The sequence below is a fragment of the Leptopilina heterotoma genome, unplaced genomic scaffold, assembly GCF_015476425.1.
Source record: "Leptopilina heterotoma isolate Lh14 unplaced genomic scaffold, ASM1547642v1 Lhet_243, whole genome shotgun sequence".
Classification (NCBI taxonomy): Eukaryota; Metazoa; Arthropoda; class Insecta; order Hymenoptera; family Figitidae; genus Leptopilina; species Leptopilina heterotoma.
The window spans coordinates 110,430-131,554 of record NW_025110958.1 but is presented as its reverse complement, the minus strand read 5'-3'; the positions used below and the strand labels follow the sequence as shown (position 1 = coordinate 131,554).

At 29.1% G+C, this 21,125-nt stretch overlaps 1 protein-coding gene across 1 annotated transcript; it reads left to right on the top strand.

Annotated features, from left to right (window-relative positions):
- Nucleotides 1-16,003: 16,003 nt before the first annotated feature.
- LOC122503092 (zinc finger MYM-type protein 1-like) lies at nt 16,004-19,362 on the top strand. Its single transcript, XM_043613519.1, has 5 exons — nt 16,004-16,174; nt 16,944-17,048; nt 17,111-17,777; nt 17,880-18,387; nt 18,513-19,362. The coding sequence occupies exons 1-5, from the start codon at nt 16,004-16,006 to the stop codon at nt 19,360-19,362; spliced, it is 2,301 nt and encodes a 766-aa protein (XP_043469454.1).
- The last annotated feature ends 1,763 nt before the right edge of the window (nt 19,363-21,125 follow it).

Genomic DNA, 21,125 nt, shown 5'->3' with positions numbered 1-21,125 from the left:
CGATGACGTGTACAGACGCAAGCAGATTTTTGGCTACAAAAATACACAGATTTGTCTACAAATTAATACTCAGGTGTTGTCGGGGTCGGTGATAACGAATCCGATATCAGATTTTGAAAATTCAAAATGGTGGATCCAATACACAGTGGGCCAGGATCGTCAAATTTTGGCCAAAAATGCAATTTTTTAACTTTCAAATATGCACAAAAGAATTTATCCACAGTATTTAATAGTAAATAAGGAATTTATTGCATAAAGGATTTGTTAAATAATAAAAAATTGTGTCTTCTGGAACTATTTAAAGCTTAACATTTGAGATAAAATAATAAAATGTTTTTGATTGAAATACTCAATATATCTAGAAATAAATTAATTATTTTTGTATAAGTACTTATTTTTTCTCATTAATAGATATATTAAAGTAAAAAAAACCAATAGTTACTTAAGAAAAATTAAATTTATTAAAATGTAGCTCCATTGAAGTTAACAAACAGTGGATTTTTCAATAGAGTTCTGACCTTCAGTTAGTCGAGCTCCTCCGAGCCGCATAATATTTGGAAAAACAAGTTATAGAACGATTACTTAGCATGTCTACTTTGACGCCAATATGTGCCATTTTGCGCCTTTTCAAATTTTTTCAACATAACAAGAATATTGCAATAAACATATAAATATATGCAATAAATATATAAAGACAATTTTCAAAATTAATCAATTATGATGAACAGTAGTATTTAATGGTTTTTTGTGTCGCTGATTACGAATCTGATGTCAGATTTCAAAAATTCAAAATGGCGGATCCAATATGGCAGACATAAAAATTTTAAAATCAATAAATTTGAATTAAACATAGATATCTATGGGTTTTTTGCATTCACTGCAAAAAGAAGTATCTTATTTAAGATGTTTTGGTAGTCATTTTTAAGTTATTTGAAATATCTTAATTTAAGATGTTTAAAGTATCTTCGTACACATTTTCTTCATATTTTTTGGGAAAAATGTTTTGAGGTTAACTATGGGCTTATATGTAAGACATTTTATGCATCTTAGTTTTTAGTAACTTAAATTTTTTTCGCATCTTACAATTCACAAGTATCTTATCGCTAAACATCTTATTGAGACAGAAACATCTTAATTTAAGATACTTTAAAAAACTTACAGAAGTATCTTACTTTTTTAAGACAGAAGAAATATCTAAGACGTATAAAACATCTTAAAAATCAGCAAGATACTTTAGAAAACATCTTATTTTAAGATGTAAGATACCATTTTTCCATCTTACATCTTATTTTAAGATATCAAATAAGAAACCTATTTTTGCAGTGTAGAGTTATTAGAATAGAGTGCGCGAGTTATACCTTTTACCGTAAGAGGCATTCTTAGGCGCATAGAAAGAGACAAAAGCATCTTACCTTGTTTAATGGCGCATGTGCAAGAATAAAAGTTTTTGGTTAGTTTTTTGTCTAAAAAGATCGCATGAAAAATCGTTTTAAATATAATAAAATTAAATGTAAAATAAATATTTGACAATAAATAGGGTAGAGTGGGATTAAAAAGTCATGTTGAGAAAAAGCTATTTGGCTGTTATTTGAAGTTAAGACGCAACTTTTGATTACGAATCTGATGTCAGATTTCAAGAAATCAAAATGGCGGTCATACAAAATTTTTTATTAATCAATTTCAATTAGACATAGGTATGTAGAGGGTTTTTGAGTTACTGATTACGAATCTGTTGTCAGATTTTAAAAATGTAAAAATGAGCAATTTGTTTCTGAAATCAGATTTAGATATGAAATGGAGTGTTTATCTGATCCATGGAAACAAAAGCAGATTCTCCAATAGGACTACATGCGCACCTGACATACCCGCGCAAAAAACTATATACCTATAAGTAAACATCAGGTCTAAAAAAAAACTAAAAAAATTTTAAAAATCTAAAAAAATACAAAATTGGATCTTTACCTGTAACCTCCTCGTAGTAGATCCTGGAAACTACAGTACTTTTTATTTTTGTAGGCTAATAACAGGAAAAAAAAATTTATTTTCTGAATTGTATAGACACTAGTTTTGTAATCACCAAACTTAAAAACTCCCAAGCAAAAAATTGTAGGCGAATCTCACCCAATCTAAAATCCACTTGAATTCTTACATCAGATTCGTAATCAGCGACCTAAAAAACCCCTAGATACAAAGATTCATAAAAATCGATTAATTTTAAAAATTGTATGTCCGCCATTTTGAAGTTTTGAAATCTGACATCAGATTTGTAATCAGCGACTCAGAAAACGCATAGATACTTATGTTTAATTCAAATTTATTAATTTTAAAATTTTTATGTCCGCCATATTGGATCCGCCATTTTGAATTTTTGAAATCTGACTTCAGATCAATAATCAGCGACCCAAAAAACCTTTAGATATTTATGCTTCATTAAAATTAATTCATATAAAAAAATTTATGTCTGCCATATTGGATCCGCCATATTGAATTTTTGAAATCTGACTTCAGATTCGTAATCAGCGACCCCAAAAACTGTAGGCAGCATACTTGTTATTCGTAAATATCTTGTTCTCTTTTAAATAATAATTTTTGGCCAAAAATCGACGATCCTGGCCCACTGTGCAATATGGCGGACATTTTAAAAAAATTTTGGATTAACTTGAAACTTGTTACTCAGGGGTTTTCAGGGTGACTGATTACGAATCCGATTTTAGATTTTAAAAATTCAAAATGGCGGATCCAATATAGCGGACGACGATATAAGAACAAACAAAAAAATATAAAAAAACAAAATAAATAAAGGAGTGTAAAATCTGACCGCATACCTCCACGTTGTAAAAGATTTTCATAATCAGCAAAAACCCTCTAGTAACGAGTTTCAAATGAATTCGATGAATTTTAGAAAATTTCATTTGTCATATCAAAGAAGAAAGGTTAAAATTCATCTTTTAGTTAAAAAAATTTTAAATATAATCAAAAATTCCTCTTTTTTGTAAATGAATATTCGGATATTAAAAATAAAATGTAAAAATAATTGTTAAGCGGAATTTTCTTCTCACTGAGATTTTTTTTTTTTTGGTGTAGGTTTTGAGATAAGGGTTGGGATGAGAAATTAAAAATAGTAGGCTGTAAAATGATATTACAATTACTGATCAATTAATTTTTACAAAAATACAAAAAATTTTAGTTTTATTGGTATTTTTTTAAATAAATCGCAATAGGGGTAGTTTTGGCGTTGGCGATTGAATCTGAAATATTAGTAAGGGTATGTTTAATAGTCCTAATAACGTTTAAACAATTTTTAAATATAAATTTCCTATTTTTCTAAATTTTTGGCAATACAATTGGTTACCTTCTATTTAAGGGTTGTTTTTACCCCTAAAAACCGTAAAAGACTTGATCTCAAAAAATGTCTAGACACGGGTATATTTTTTTAGATCTAGTTTCCGAAAATCCTTGGTTCGTTCATGGGTGCAAAAAAAAGTTTATTTTTGTCGGACGGTGTATTCTATATTATTTTTGAAATTTTCAACTTTTTTAATCTTCAATTTTTAATCAGAATCCCTAGTTTTCATTCGATATAATATACATTAGAGTGTTTTATATAGGGGAGTGTAAGGTATGGTGGCGGACACTTTCTTTTTTGCGTCTCTCTCTCTCAAAAAACAATATTTTTCAAAATTTCAAAAGCAGGCAGTTGCTGACATCTATTAAGCATATTTCTGTCAGAAGCGGCTGTTAAAATTTAAATTCAGTGAAATTTTACAGCTCTTGGCGCAAAAAACTGATTTTTTTTATTTTTGAAAGTTGTAAGGTATGGTGGCGCATTTGGTGTATTTAACTAAAATATTATGTAGATGTTAAAATTATTTTTTAAAACTACTAGAAATGATGAAAAATAACAAAAGTAGAGAAAACTGATGATTTTACATTATAGAAAAAAAAGTTTCACTTCAGTTATGGTTACAATTTTGGACATGTGAAGTAGCTGGTGGCTGTTTTAACGCAACTAGAATAAGAGAAGACCGCAAGTGTCACATATTCGAGAATTGTTGCGTTGGAGCACATGAGGCATTAGTACACAAAAAATGCAAAGACAATTGAAACTCGTGCAAAAAATGATCCGCCACTGTACGTTGCAAAAATTGCGCCATCATACCTTACAAGCTATTAATGAAAATATGATGGTGTTACTTTCATACAGCGCGAATTGAGAAAAATGTAAAATACAAAAAACTGTTGTCCAAGGTCTAAACAATACGTTCCATACATTTACCAGACTCAATTTTCAAAAAATCTTCACTCTGGCACTGTTAACACACATATCCAATAAAACTTTTTTTCACTACTTTTTTATTCAAAATCACTTAAAGTACAAAGCACGCGTTTGATCATTAATACTACTGCATATAAAATGTCATCACGATAAAAGACATCGACCATAGTGATAAGGCGCTTCAGATGTGACGTTACATGCCAGATTTGACAAGTGCGCCACCATACCTTGCACGCCACCATACCTTACACTCCCCTATAATTTCAAAGTTATTTATACAGTTTTTTTATTTATTTTAAATGAACTTATATGAAATAAAAAAAGAAAATATTTTTTAAAAAAGCGTACAATTTAAACAGATTTGAAGCTTTAAAAAAATTACGATCTCTTATATTTTCATTAACATCCTAAAGTATTTAACAAATTTTGAGAACATTGTTTACGATGTAGCTCAACAATTAGAATTTTAGTAATATAGGGTAACGGGTACAGTGACCGACACCCATTCAGTGAACGACACCCCTAATTAAAAATCACAATAAATATAAAACAAAACATTATTAATGTATATTTTAAAAATATTAATAATATAAAATACAATATGTGGAAGCTATTAAAGTAGTATCAATATTTAATTTATTTTTATTTTTAAAAACATTTTACTTTCTATGAAGATAACCTCAAACATTGAATTTTGAGGTTATCCCCATAGAACTTGAAATTTTATAAGAAATATAAACATAAGCAATATAAATATTGCTGATATTTTAATAGCTTCCAAAAATTGCATTTTATAATATTAACATTATTAATGTACACTACCGTCGGGAATTATCGGTACAGCTGCACGCGCACGGCCCAAAAACATACCAATCTTAAAATCACGATTTTTTTGTAAATACAAATGTTAGAAAATTAACAAATTAAGATTATTAGATTCTACGATTAATGATACATAACTAAAAATTTTAATACTTTATACAAAGATTGAACCAATCAACAAATTTGACAAAAAAATTTAAAAAATAAATTTTTTTTCGAAATTTTTACAACTCCTGCATATTTTTTAATAATTGTAGAGAAAAATTGAAACTTACATAGGTGTGATCATTAAAATCTTATTTTTAATTTAAGACCAAAATAGTTCAAAAATTTTAATCGGTTAGCGAGATATCATTATAAACGGCCGAGCATTTTCAGCCAAAAACCGTTCAAAATCGACTAATTCAATGCATTTGTCAAAAAGCATGCTCAGACGTTTATAATAATACCTCACGAACCGAACATGATTTTTAAAATCTTTTGGTCTTAAATTAAAGATGAGACTTGAATGATCACACCTATGTAAGTTTTGAATTTTTTCTACAATTATTAAGAAATATGCAGGGATTGAAAAAATTTCGAAATAAATTTTATTTTTAAAATTTTTTTGTCAAATTTGTCGATTGCTGCAATCTTTGTATAAAGTATTAAAATTTTCAGTTATGTATTATTAATCGTAGAATGTAATAATAATCTTTCGAATGGTACATTTGTTAATTTTCTGACATTTGTAGTTACAAAAAAATTGTGATTTAAAGATTGGTATGTTTTTGGGACGTGCGCGTGCAGCGACGGTAGTGTACATTAATAATGTTTTGTTTTGATTGCAGGACACATTTCTCAATCTATTTTTCCCAATCCATTATTCCCACTCCAACCTTTTGACGGACATATTTCCCGCAACCAATAATACCAAAAAAAGGTTTTTCCAATACATAAATTTCCTAATGCTGAAATTTTTCCCAATATGGGTCAAAATTTCTCAACTGTAAAGGTCAAAAAATGGGTTTTCTCTAAACTTTGTCAAAATGTTACTATTATTAGTAGAAAAGTATAAATTATTATTGCATTTGATAAAATATTTTTGGAGTTACGGAGTTTCAAAATTTTTACTTTAATTTTGAAAATATCTTTTTTCGATTTAATATATTGATAAGTAAAATTAATCATAGATCATAGGAAAAAAGGTAAGCTTTCCATTGGGATAGGGTAAAAAAAACCAATTTTGAGATATATTGAAATTAAGAATTTGACCTTGAATTTCAAGGTCAAATTAAAAGAAAACAATTTTTTTATCACCAGCTTGTAGCTAGTGAAAAACCCTTTAAAAATCACAATTCACATTCTTAATTTAATTACTTTTACTTATCAATATATTCAATCGAAAAAAAGATATTTTCAAAAAAGTCAAAATTTTGAAACTCCGTAACTCCAATTTTTTTTATTCAATTCAATAATAATTTATATACACTTCTACTAATAATAGTAACATTTTGACAAAGTTTTAAGAATGTGAAACAATAGATTGGAAAAAGTATACTTTTGGTAAACAATACTTTGGAAAAATAATAGGTTGGGAAAAGATGATTATGCACTGAGAGACCTTTGGTATACTGTAGCGGAACAACGTATGTGACAGCAGCACCACTATGGTTTTTGTGCGCTGCGGTACAATTTTGGGCGCGTGACAGTCCAAAATGTTGGTGAGCAGCTCACAAAAGTAGTGGGGATGCCGCCTATGATTTGCAGCGGAACAACTTTTGGACTGTCATGCGCCCAAAATTGTACCGCAGCAACCCAAAAGTATAGTCCTGTAGCGTTCCACCAAAATGGTCAGTATATATAGAAGCCAATCGAAAGTCTGCTGATGACCCAAAGGTTTCTTAGTGCGGGAAAAAGAAAGATTGGGAGTTTTAACTATTAGGAAAAATGGATTGGGAAATGTGTCCACCAACGTTTTGTTTTATATTTATTGCAATTTTTAATTGCGGGTGTCGTTCGCTAAATGGGTGTCGGTCACTCTACCCGTTACCCTAAGTAATCAATTTATTTGATTTCCAATAATTTTTAATTATTATAATGTAAAGTGGACTTTCTTGTATATCTTACTTAAAGAAGACATTGTCTTTGGTAATTAAGTTGGCAAAGTCTGTCATAAGCTTTAGACCCCATTCTGCATGATAGTTCACTACTTGCATTTGCCCTACGATTTGGAATATGCATTGCGTATTCCTCTTAATTTTTTGCCAGAAAGTCCATCTAAATGTGAAAAACTAAAAGCTTGAAAGCATCAATTAAAATCGTAGGACAACTGCAAGTAGTGAATGATCTTTCTGGCAAAAATTGAGAGGAATATGGAATGCATATTCCAAATCGTGGGGCAACTGCAAGTAGAGAACTATCACGCACCCAGTAAAAAAAGAAGTATTGAGTGGAGCGTTTAGGAATTGAGTGAAGCTCTGAGCCAATACGGATTCGAGTAAAAACCGTATTGGGACGTCTGACTCAATCTTTTTTTCATCCGCCGAATATGGTCTTATTTTAGCATTAAAATTAAAATCACAAGACCAGAGTACACATTATAAATTGAAAGCACAATTGTCCTGGAATGTAAAAATGCCGATTTTGATAAGAAGCAGTGAATATTTGTAAAAAATTGGTAAAAGCAAAGTTTGATAAGCGCGACTGAATTTACCATGTGAATAAATGAAGTGGTAAGTTTAAATGGACGAAATGGACTCAAAGAAATCTACTGTTACCGACAGAAAGTTCCTAGAGAATTGTGGTAAGTTCAACAAAACAATGAAATTTCATTGTTTAACAATTCTCTAGGAACTTTCTGTCGGTAACAGTAGATTTCTTTTCGTCCATTTAAACTTACCAATTCATTTATTCACATGGTAAATTCAGTCGCGCTTGTCAAACTTTGCTTTTACCAATTTTTAACAAATATTCACTGTTTCTTATCGAAATCGGCATTTTTACATTCCAGGACAATTGTGCTTTCAATTTATAATGTGTACTCTGGTCATGTGATTTTAACTTTAATGCTAAAATAATACAGTATTCGGCGGATGAAAAAAAGATTGAGTCAAACGTCCCAATACGGTTTTTACTCTAATCCGTATTGGCTCAGAGCTTCACTCAATTCCTAAACGCTCCACTCAATACTTCTTTTTTTACTGGGCAGAACGGGGGCTAAAGCTTATGACAGACTTTGACAACTTAATTACCAAAGATGAACTCCAAAGACAATATCTTCTTCAAGTAAGATATACAAAAAAACTCACTTTACATTATAATAATAAAAAATTATTGGGAACCAATAAATTGATTACTTATATGTGACGCTATATGAAGAATGGGACCTAAGAAGCTAAAAATTACACTGGGTTACAAAAAAATGGTCATATCGTGTTTATTCAAAGTTTCCTGTGATTATTGAAAGTTTAGGTGTCACTGAATAAGAATATACCAGTAAAACATTTTTTCATTCGGTCATTCCCTTAAAAAAACGAGTTTAAAGTGTCAAAAACCGTATTTTTAGCACTTTTTGAGGCAGCGTAACAAGAAAACGCAACATGATAAAAATCTCTACAAGAGCTTAAATAAAAGCTTAAACCTTCAACTTTGAGGCTCAGAACTGAAAAGTACTTAAATAATCAATAAAAACCTCCTTAATCAAGCAGTCGCTACCTGAAATTGTCAAAAAAGCTAGAACAGGAAGCAATTGGTAAAAATCGATTTCCTTAAGCGGATTCGGTTGCAACTTGTTACTTGAAGTTTTTTGAGGTTTCTAATGACGAATTGGAACTTAGATTTAAAAAATTTCAAAATGGCGGACTGAAAATAATGAATTCACTCAATTTTTCAAAATTTGCGTTGATAATTTTAAAAAATTGAGTCCGCCACTTTGAAATTTTTTAAATCTAAGTTCCAATTCGTCATTAGAAACCTCAAAAAACCTAAAATAACAATTTGCAACCGAATCCGGTTAGGGAAATCGATTTTTACCAAGTGCTACCTAACCCAGCTTTTTTGATAATTTCAGATAGTGACTGCAGGTTTTCAGTGCTTCTTTAAGTACTTTTCAGTTCTGAGCCTTAAAGTTGAAGGTTTAAGCTTTTATTTAAGCTTTTGTAGAGATTTTTATCATGTTGCATTTTCTTGTTACGCTGCCTCAAAAAGTGCTAAAAATACGGTTTTTTGAGACTTTAAACTCGTTTTTTAAGGGAATGACCGAATGAAAAAAAGTTTTTCTGGTATATTCTTATTCTGTGACACCTAAACTTTCAATAAACACAGTAAATTTTAAATAAACACGACATGACCATTTTTTTGTAACCCAGTGTTATAGATCTTGTTTTTTAAAATTTTGAATTAAAAAAAAGAAAGTGAATCAACTTTTAATGCAAGCCAATGATGTTTAAGTGTTTATTACATGTTTAATATTCGATAATCTCTTTTTTAATTTTAAAGAAACTAAAAGCAACTTTTAATCAAGGTAAATGAAAAAAGTTTCCTACTGGTATCAATAAATTGGAATTTCTAAAAGATTTTTAATTATTAGTTGTTTCTTAAATATTAATCTCGACATTTTTTGATATTCTAATTGTAACAGTAGTCGGTCACCTCTTAGTTTTGAATTATCTACAAAACCATTTAAGATAGAATAATGATTTCTCAGAAAAACATGGGTTTAAACGCTGTCTTTTTCGTTGGATGAAACAAGAATAAAAGTATATGCCTGTCTTTCTCTAACATTATTCAACGAAACTGTAGCGTTTGAACGCAAGCATGTAAACGCAGCCTCATATTTTATTTCAAATTAAATATCTACCAAAAAACCGCTAAAATTTTTTTTTTAATTTTTAATTATTCAAGTAGTGCTAATAACTTTGGCTAAGGGTTAGAATTTCTCAAACGGATCACCTAAAACTAAAAAATTTTCTTTTTGAACCAAAATATTTTTTTTTAACTCTTAATATGGTTAAGAAGAAATATGGGATTTTTTTGTCTTGAATTGCACTATTTGAATAAATTTTTTGTTTTTAAATTTTTTTATTTTTTATAATTTTTTATATTATTTGTTTATAAAATGTTAATAAACAAATATATTCTTTACGTCTTAACAAAAAATTAAAATTGTATTAAATTCCTTAAACATCCCCAAGTGTAAAACCGTTTTGAAACAAATGAGCCTCAATTAGAAAAAAGTTATTATTTAAAAACTTCAGCTGTGAAGAGCTTTACATGACGTTAAACTCGCCCCGCGCACATTGGCTTTTCTACAATTTACTGTTTAAAATTGTCTGGAGCCTACAAATTTTATCGGATTTAGATGGCCTTGGTCTTAAACTTAAACTTAAAAAACAGATACGTATTTTTTTATTTTTGTTTAATTGTCCAAATTTTTTAGTTATGAATTTTCGAAATTTTGAACTTTTAATTGTAGACCTATATTCAGTAACTTATAAGTCCGAAAATATTGAGTTTAGGAAAAAGTTGTCAAAGAATGAAAGTTTTAGTTTTCTTTCGACTTTTATAAAATGTAAACAAAAAATTTTTTAAAGGCGTACTTGCGTTTGCGAAGGAAAAAAATGGCCCCACTTTAATGTTTTTTTTCACAGACATTTTATTTAAAATATTAAAAACGATTTTTGCACCTTAAAGTACATTATAAAAACTACAAAAAGAGAAAATTGTTTCGTTTTTTAACCTTTATTTACGATTGGTAGAGGGCCCCAGAAATGGCGATCTAAAATTTGTAAGAGTTTGCAGTGCCCCCTCTAGAGCCGCTCCTGACATTCTAAAATCAAAAAAACAAAATTTACTCTTTAGTATACATTAATACCTAGTGGACGTATACGATGAAATTTAAAAAAAGTAAATAAAACGAAAATGCGGTACTTTTAAAGTCAATTTTTAAGAAATGATGATTTAGATCTTTTGAATTTTTGACTTCAAAAGTACCACATTTTCGTTTTTTTTATTATCTTTCATTTCATCATATACGTCCACTAGGTATTAATGTATACTAAAGAATAAATTTTGTTTTTTTGATTTTAGACTGTCAGGAGCGGCTCTATAGGGGGCACCGCAAACTCTTACTAATGTGTTAAATGAGTTTTAAAACATTTTCAAAAATCACTTGCAAGCATCACAGTGGGATTTTTTTACAATTAACTTTTTAAAACTGTCTACAGCGTATAATTTTTAATCTGTTTCAGAGTTCTTTGTTTCAAATTAAAGGGTCTACGCTGTAGACAGTTTTAGAAAGTTAATTGTAAAAAAAAATTCCACTGTGATGCTTGCAAGTGATTTTTGAAAATGTTTTAAAACTCATTTAACACATCAGGCCCATTTCGGGACTATTTGGAAAATCTTCTCCATACTAAAATGTAGGGGAGAGTAGGCTACATTGAACCAACGTCAACAGTGAACCACTTCAATTTTCTGAGAAATGATTGAGTGAAATTTTTTCTTATTTAATATATAAGTTAGTTTTACTGAAACAAACTATGTCCAAAAATTTCGGGCACGTAGGTTTATTATTTATAAAGAAAAACTAAAAAAACTGTTTTTCACGTACAAAACAAAAAATTTTGTGGAAATATAATCAAGTTTTTTTTTGAAATAGGAAGTTTTAAAAATTAGTAAACTTGTGATTTATTTCGCTTAGGGTGTCAACTTCAATATTCCGATGTGATAAAGAATTTTAAAACATACATAAATATATTATAAACAATTTTTGTTGTGAATGTCATGGGAATACAGTGAGTGCGGCATCATTGAACCACTTGAAAAAGCAAAGAATTTTCAATTTTAAGAGTTGTAAAGTTGTCTGCTCTACTAATTAGTAAGAAAAATACTGGAAGACATGCTTTCATCACAATTGTGAACAAGATAAACTCAAACTGTCACTTCACCTACCTAATCTGACATCAAAATATATTAATCTCCTATATTAACAAATAATAACTCTTTAACAACAATTTTCTATTTTTTTTAAGTGAAAAATAAGATTTTTTACAATGTGTAAGTGGAAATATTATTTTTAAAGTAAATTGTAGTGTTTTATTAGAGGTGGTTCAATGTAGACACAGATCCTTTAAAATAGAAAAATTGTGACTTGTTAGAAAAAATTAAATTTAATTATTTAATCATAATAATTTGTATTTGTAACGTGCGTATTAACTAAAGGAGTACTTCAGCTTAATTTTGATACAAAAACCTGATCGAAATTAGTAAAATTTAATTAGTTCTTTGACTTTATAAAATACCCGGTTCAATGTAGGCTACCCTTCCCTATGAATAAATTTAAAAAAATAAAAAAAAAATCCGGTTTAAAGTTAAAAAAAATTAATTTGTTTATAAAAAAAAGAAAACTAAAACTTTCATTCTTTGACAACTTTTTCCTAAACTCAATATTTTCGGACTTATAAGCTACTGAATATAGGTCTACAATTAAAAGTCTAAAATTTTGAAAATTCATAAATGAAAAATTTGGACAATTAAACAAAAATAAAAAAATACGTATTTGTTTTTTTTCGATACAGAATAGAAAAAAAATATTTTTGGCCGATTTTAAGAGGTCGACTTAAATCTCACGTGGAATTGCCCTTATATTTTTTTGTTACTCAAAGTTAACAATTTACAATATTTTCAGAAAAGATCATGTTTAATTTTTTATTTTTCCATTGCAAATGATTGAAATCAATTTAAATTAGTCCAGTATCACCATTAGACAAATAATAATTCATAATACAATTTATTTATATTGTTGCAAACACATTTTTGTTTATTTAAGTAATCTATGTCGATTTTGGTAAAAAATGATTTTAAAGTTAATAATTAACATTGTTATTAACAATTATTATAAACAAGAATAAAGTTTTTTTTACATTTATAAACATTTTAGTCACTTTTTATACATAAAATGTTTATATCATATGTAGGGGAGAGTAGGTTACATTGAACCAGGTTTTTTTATAAAGTCCAAGAACAAATTAAATTTTACAAATTTTGATCACCTTTTGTATATCAAAAGAAAATCAAAGTACTCCTTTAGTTAATACACACGTTACAAACACAAATTATTATGATTAAATAATTAAATTTTATTTTTTTTCTAACCAGTTAACTTTTCTTATTTTGAAGGATGTGTGTCTACATTGAACCACCTCTAATAAAACACTACAATTTACTTCGAAAATAATATTTCCACTTACACATTGTAAAAAATCTTATTTTCCACTCGAAAAAATAGAAAATTGTTGTTAAATAGTTATTATTTATTAATATAGGAGATTAATATATTTCGATGTCAGGTTATGTAGTAAAAGTGACAGTTTAAGTTTACCACGTTGACAATTGTAATAAAAGCATGTCTTCCAGTATTTTTCTTACTAGTTAGTAGAGCAGACAACTTTACCACTCTTAAAATTAAAAATTCTTTGCTGTTTCGGGTACACAGTGGTTTAAAATGTATTTTTTTCATTCATAATTAACTACAGACCACAATTTTAAACCGATTCACAAAAATTTTTTTTTCAATTCTTCAGAACAAAATTCTTTAGAGAACTGTCGTTTTAGAATTTTTATTTTTGTTAATGTTTAATTTATAAATAAACAAATATACTGATCCAATTTGACTTTTTAAGAATATGCACGGTTTTTTCTAAAAAATAAAACAAACAAAAACTTAATATCTCATAAAATGGTTGTAATAATACTTGGAGATAATAATTAATGTAAATTTATACAATAATAAAACAGAATAGTTATAAACAATATTTGTTTTAACAAATTACACAGGTCAACAAAAAAAGACTTACTTTTTTTTATGAGATAGCGGAATGGTTTCCTATGTATTTTTGGACGCTGAACACGATCCCGACTTCCAAATTTGCCCATCACGTCAGGAATTTGAGAAAAGTGGGGGTAAAGACCCCAAAAACGCTTTTTTGAGGATTTTCAACATTTCTTTTCTCTTTAACCTGACGTGCTAGAGACTTCCACAAGGTCTTAAATTAAAGCTTGTAATGTGCATTAAAAGACCAATATCCATAAATTAAAAAAAAATTAAAATTTTTTTCAAAAAATGGGGTTGAAGACACCAAAAATTTGTGTTTTTGGATTGCTTTAATAGACTTCTTGCAATCGCTTGGATTCGCTTGAAAATGGGTACTTAGGGTTTTTGGGGTCGCTGATTACGAATCCAATATTTGTTTGCAAAAATTTTAAACGGCGAAACCAAGATGGCAGATGTAAGAATTAAGAATTGCTTGGATTCGCTTGAAAATTGTTATTTCAGGGTTTTTGAGGTCGCTGATTACGAATCCGCCATTTTTAATTTTTGCAAACTAATATCGGATTCGTAATCAGCGACCCCAAAAACCCCAAGTAACCACTTTCATGCGAATCCAAGCAATTGCAAAAAGTCTATTAAAGCAATCCAAAAACACAAATTTTTGGTGTCTTCAATCCCATTTTTTGAAAAAAAATTTAATTTTTTTTTAATTTATGGATATTGGTCTTTTAGTGCACATTACAAGCTTTAATTTAAGACCTTGTGGAAGTCTCTAGCACGTCAGGTTAAAGAGAAAATAAATGTTGAAATTCCTCAAAAAAGCGTTTTTGGGGTCTTTACCCCCACTTTTCTCAAAATCCTGACGTGATAAGCAATTTTGGAAGTCGGGATCGTGTTCAGCGTCCAAAAATACATAGGAAAACATTCCGCTATCTCATAAAAAAAAAGTAAGTCTTTTTTTGTTGACCTGTGTTATTATATGTGCTATTATATCAAGATTATTGGTTCTAATTTTTTAACTCGGGGTTTTTGAGATCGCTGGTTACGAATCTGGTATTAGATTTTTAAAATTCAAAATGGCGGATCCAATATGGCGGACGTTTTTTTTTAAATTCATCGGATTTTCCTGAAATTCGTTTCTCTGTGGTTTTTGAGGTCGCTAATTACGAATCTGGTGTAAGATTTTTAAAATTCAAAATGGCGGATCCAATATGTCGGATGACATGATTTAGGTGGTTCTGAGAAGGTCCTATTAAAGATTTGGTAATTATTAAAAACTGTTTTTTACATTAATTTATGTATTTGGCTCTGAAGAGGGCCAATTAGGTGGTTCAATGATGCCGCACTCACTGTATACACATGACATTCACAACAAAAATTGTTTATAATAAATTTATGTAAGATTTAAAATTCTTTATCACATCGAAATATTGAAGTTGACACCCTAAGTGAAAGAAATCCCAAGTATATTAATTTTTAAAACTTCCTATTTCAATAAAAATACGTCATTATAATTCCACAAAAATTTTTGTTTTGTACGTGAAAAACAATTTTTTTGGTTTTTTTTGTAAATAATAAACCAACGTGCCGGAAATTTTTGGACATAGTCTGCTTCGGTAGAACTAACTTATATATTGAATACAGGGGCGGTCAAAGGCCCGGGCAACCCGGGCGACTGCCCGGGGCGCCGTTTTCTCAGGGGCGCCAAAATCTTCGAAATACATAATTTTTTTTACATTTTTTCGATAATTTTTAAATAAAGAAAAATATGTTTTTTAATTAAACTAGGTTAAATTGGTTATTTCTGGTAACTTGATTATTAATCACTGATTATTGTGAATTTGTGATTATGCATATGTATATTAGTGTGGTCATACCTTTAAACTTAAAGCTTTACTTGTCAAATGCATATGAAAATTGTGTCCGTACCCTGACTTTAATTTTTGAATTCATCAACGCGACGCAACCCTGAAACAAGTTCGATTCTAACCTAGCCAAACTGTTGACAGTTTTGTCTGCTTCAAAAATCGTTTGTGTATTTGTATATTTTGTTTATCGATATTTTAAAAAAAATTTCTTCATAATAAGACAAAATGTCAGAAAATAAAAAGCATTCTGGGTCCTACTACAGAAAAAGAAAATTACAAGAAACTGCAGAATTGCAAAAGCAAGCTACGGCTTTTAAACGTTTTATTCAAGTTGGCTCTAGCCAGAATAGTGATTCAGTAAATATTACAAATGAAGAATCGATTGAATTATCAGAGGTAAATTAAATTTAATAGTACTTCGACCTGAAAAAGACTTAATTACATATTGTTAATTAGAAATGTCTATACGTAATTTATAATAATTCTGCTACCTATTCGTAGTTTTCAATTGTAACGCTTTATCATTAGTGAAACTGTGTCCGTCTTAAGCTTTTAGATATTTAAAAATATATGTGTAACAGAAAAATGTTTTTTAATATAAATCAACTGGTCATTTCTTAATATTTTCCAAAATATTACAGACAGGTGAGTTTAAATTTTTATATCTAGTATTAATAATCCTCTTATATTTGTGTACTTGTTATTTAAAAAGCTTGTAGATATGTAGAAAAATTATGTAGTTGGATTGATAACATCAAGAGAATACCTGAATCGATGGAGTTTTCAAGGAGGTAAATAAATTTAATCACTATTAATAATCTTTTACAAGAGTTCGTTTAATGGGTTTAGACTATGTAATATAAGCAAATTCAATTAACTGCCTTTTTGTCAAAAAGTCTTTTTTATTATTGTTAATACAAAAATGGATATTTACATTTTATGAATTTCTAATAAGATTTTTAAGTTTTAAAGCAATGAAGTTTCTCTTTTGGCATTGAATAAGTGCAAAGAAATAAAATTTTTAAGGTCTAAACAATTTAGATTGTCTCTTAGAAGATTTAAAATTAAAATTTTAACTTGATAAATATTTTGATTTAATAAAATAATTTGTAGAGAAAATCAAATATTGTATTTAGTTCATAAAATGTTTTAATTCTTTTATTAGGGAAACGAGAGCTTCCAGCCTAAATCAGATGTACAAGAACGAATTCAACTAGAAGATTTAGATCAAAACGAAGAAATCAATAGTAAAGAGTCTTCTGCAACGGATGTAAGAAAAATTATAGTTTTTTCTAATTTATGATAATATTATTTAATGAAATTATTTTATAGATGACTCAAGAAAATGAATCTCTTATGGTATCAAACGATCCCGGAGAATGGCCAGATATTATATCGGACAAAATTCGGCAAATTCTAATTGAACGTGGACCTGAACAAATTTCTAATATTCAGTTTCCTAAAAATAATGATGGGAGAAGATTCAGCGTTCAAAATTATTGTAGACGAATGCCTAATGGAGAAGATATATTACGTTCTTGGCTAATTTATTCTGTGTCGAAAAACAAAATTTTTTGTTTTTGCTGTCGTCTTTTTGGCACAACAAGAATTTCTTTATCTTCTGAATATGGTTACTGTGACTGGAAGCATATGTCTGAACTTTTATCGGAACATGAAAAATCTTCTGGCCACATGAAAGCTTTTCAATCATGGGTTGAATTTGCACAACGTTTATCTAAAAATAAGACAATCGATTCTGAAAATCAGAGAATTATAAAAAATGAAGTCAAACGCTGGATAGAAGTTCTTAAACGAATAATATGGGCAATCGGATTTCTTGGTTCACAAAACTTAGCATTTCGTGGCAAAACTGATCAACTTTATTTACGAGATAATGGCAATTTTTTAAAGCTATTTGAATTTATTGGAAAATTTGATCCAGTTATTGCCGAACACTTACGGAGCATAGAAACAAAAGAATCTCACGTTCATTATTTAAGTAAACGGATTCAGAATGAAATTATTGAACTTCTTAGTTTAAAAATAAAAGAACATATTTTGAATGAAATTAAAAAATGGACCTATTATTCAATACTCTTAGATTGTACTCCTGATACTAGTCGTAAGGAACAAATGTCTTTAATTATTCGGTATACATGTTGTGAACCAGGACAAGAACCCAGCATAGAAGAACACTTTTTGGGATTTATTCCTGTTGAAGAGTCAACGGGTAAAGCTTTAACTGACACTCTTCTGTCTACACTTGAAGAAATGAAGTTACCACTGTCGAATATGCGCGGGCAAGGATACGATAACGGGTCGAACATGAAAGGCAAACATGCAGGAGTTCAAGCAAGAATTTTAAACCTAAATCCGCTTGCATTTTATGTGAATTGTGGTTCACACTCAATGAATTTAGCTGTGAATGATGCAGCTTTATCTTGTAACGATGCTGTCAACTTTTTTAACATTGTGCAAGAAATTTACAATTACTTTTCTGCTTCTACTCATAGATGGTCTACTTTAAAAAATCATGTGACGTCGTTAACCGTGAAACCATTAAGTACAACTCGATGGGAGAGTCGAATTGATGCCGTAACACCTCTTCGGTATTATATTGGAGAAATATATGACGCCTTATATGACTTGTCAGAAGACCCAAAAAGCGATGCATATTCAAAAACATGGCTTTGAGTTTAGCTCGAAAATTAAAAGATTTTAAATTTCTCTGCAGTTTAGTTGTTTGGCACATCATTCTTTTTAGAATAAATGTGGTCAGCAAGCTTATGCAGAAAGTCGACATTCATTTTTCAACTTCGATAGAACTTATAAAAAAAATAATAAGCTTTTTAAAAGAATTGCGAACAGATGAAGGTTTTGAATCTATAATAATTGATGCGAAAGAACTTGCCGAAATTCTAGAAATAGAACCAGAATTTCCACCTCAATTGCAAGTACGTCGAAGAAGAGTCCGACGCCAATTCGAGTACGAATCTCAAGACGAGCCAATTGTAGTTCCAAAGCAAGCCTTTAAAATAAATTTTTATTTTCAAGTACTGGATCGAGCTATAAATTCACTGACAGAAAGATTTTCTCAATTAAGCAAGTACAATGACATATTTGGATTCATGTTTGATTTGAACAGTGAAGATAAGACATTACTTTTAAATAATTGTTTAAATTTACAATTAGCATTAACGAACGGTGACCAGTATGATATTGATGGTTCACAACTTTATCAAGAGCTGTTAGTTCTGTTTTCTGTATCCGATTCATTACCTCAATTGACTAAAAATCCAATAGAATTACTGAAATTTATTACTACTAAAAATCTTTGTGAAAATTTTCCTAATGCTTATATAGCATATCGGATTGCTGCAACTCTTCCTGTAACTGTTGCTTCAGCAGAAAGAAGCTTTTCGAAATTAAAATTAATTAAAAATTATTTAAGATCTACAATGTCTCAAGAAAGACTGGTAGGATTGGCTATGATGTCAATTGAAAGTGAAATATTAGAAAATATTGATGTAGAATCAGTTATAAGAAGTTTTGCTGAACTTAAAGCTCGCAAAGTTTTATTGTAAATACTATTGAGCAAAGAATAATAAAGTTTCGTTTTTAATTTTTCTAAATTTTATTATTTACAATTATATATATATCTAATAAAAAAGAGGGGGAGGGGCGCCGAAAAAAATTTTGCCCGGCTAGAAAATATATCTCGGACCGCCCCTGATTGAATAAGAAAAAATTTCACTCAGTTATTTCTCAGAAAATTTGAAATGGTTCACTGTTGAAGCTGGTTCAATGTAGCCTACTCTCCTCTACATTCTTTTTAAAACTTTAAAAATTGATTAGCACAAACAATTACATTTGTTATAAACAAATTATAAAAAAGAACCAAAGTTATCTATTTTTTAATTAACATTGTTTGCAACAATTTAAATGAATTGGTTTAGAGGGATCTCTTAGATATTTTATCCTCTCTCATTTAAGATATTAGTCGCGCTGCTGGCTCTGGCCAAAAGTTTACCGGGCCGCTTACTAGAGTGGGGCAGTGGGAGAGACAGTCTAACTCCCCACTCTATTCGTTCGTATGAAAATTCATATAATTTAGTTATTTTTTTAACTTTCTGTCAATATATTTATAGTTTGGTGCGGTCAAAAAATGTCATTTTTTTATGCATTTGTTTCATCTAATTAAATACTTTCGTAGTTTTATTTCAAAATCTGACGATTAGTTAGCATATAAATAATTATTAAACAAATTCAATACATGCATTGGGTGCTCCCTCCATGCAAAACGTATGAACTTTGAATTCATTTTTTGAAGCTTTGAAACGGTCAAAATTAATGGAATTGGTCTCATTCTGTAGATAAATACTTCTGGAATAAGTATGCAAAATTTTAAAAATCTGACGAAAACCATTTTACGTGACTAATACCTTAAGACCAAGAACATCCAAATCCGATAAAATTTGTAGGCTCCAGACAATTTTGAACAGCAAATTGTAGAAAAGCCAATGTGCGCTGGGCGAGTTTAACGTCATATAAAGCTCTACACAGCTGCAGTTTTTAATTAATAACTTTTTTCTAATTAAGGCTCATTTTTTTCAAAACGGGTTTACACTCGGTGATGTTTAAGGAATATAATACAATTTTAATTTTTTTGTTAGGACGTAAAGAATATATTTGTTTATTAACATTTTATAGGCAAATAATAAAAAAAATTTAAAAACAAAAATATATTTAAATAGTGCAATTCAAGACGAAAAAACCCGTATTTTAATTTTTTAATCCGTCAACTGGAACTCGAGAAAAGAATTTGTTAATTAAATAGTACTAAAAAAGTCAATTGTTAATAACTTTTGCAAAAAAATTTTTATTAGCTTAATATTTTCAGGAATTAAAAAAGAAAGTTTTTTAGTTTTAGGTGATCCGTTTGGAAAATTCTGACCCCTAAAATGTCTTAAAAATATCCAATAAGGGTTCAAAAAATGTGCCTAAAAAATTCAAACTTAAAGAAAAAGAAATACAGTTAAGGATTACTTGCGTCTGCGAAGGCAAAAAATAGGATTCACTTTACTGTTATTTTCACAGACATTTTATTTAAAAGATTAAAAACGTTTTTTGCACATTAAAATACAATATTAAAACTACATAAAGAAAAAATTGTTTCATTTTTCAACTGTTATTTACGATTCGTAGAAGACGCCAACCCTACTAGCACGTCACACAGTGGTCTGAACAACGAACCTAAGCTGGACGAAACAATTTTATTAAATTAACTTTAACGAATTTTAACACCACTACGCTTTTAACATATTCTGGTATGTTTCTATTATTAGTA

Bases quoted from the DNA above. Each gene is read 5' to 3' on its own strand.
- LOC122503092 (XM_043613519.1), top strand. From the start codon at position 16,004: ATGTCAGAAAATAAAAAGCATTCTGGGTCCTACTACAGAAAAAGAAAA. The intron at 16,175-16,943 runs GTAAATTAAATT...TTCTTTTATTAG, and splicing joins AATCGATTGAATTATCAGAG to GGAAACGAGAGCTTCCAGCC. The intron at 17,049-17,110 runs GTAAGAAAAATT...ATTATTTTATAG, and splicing joins AAGAGTCTTCTGCAACGGAT to ATGACTCAAGAAAATGAATC.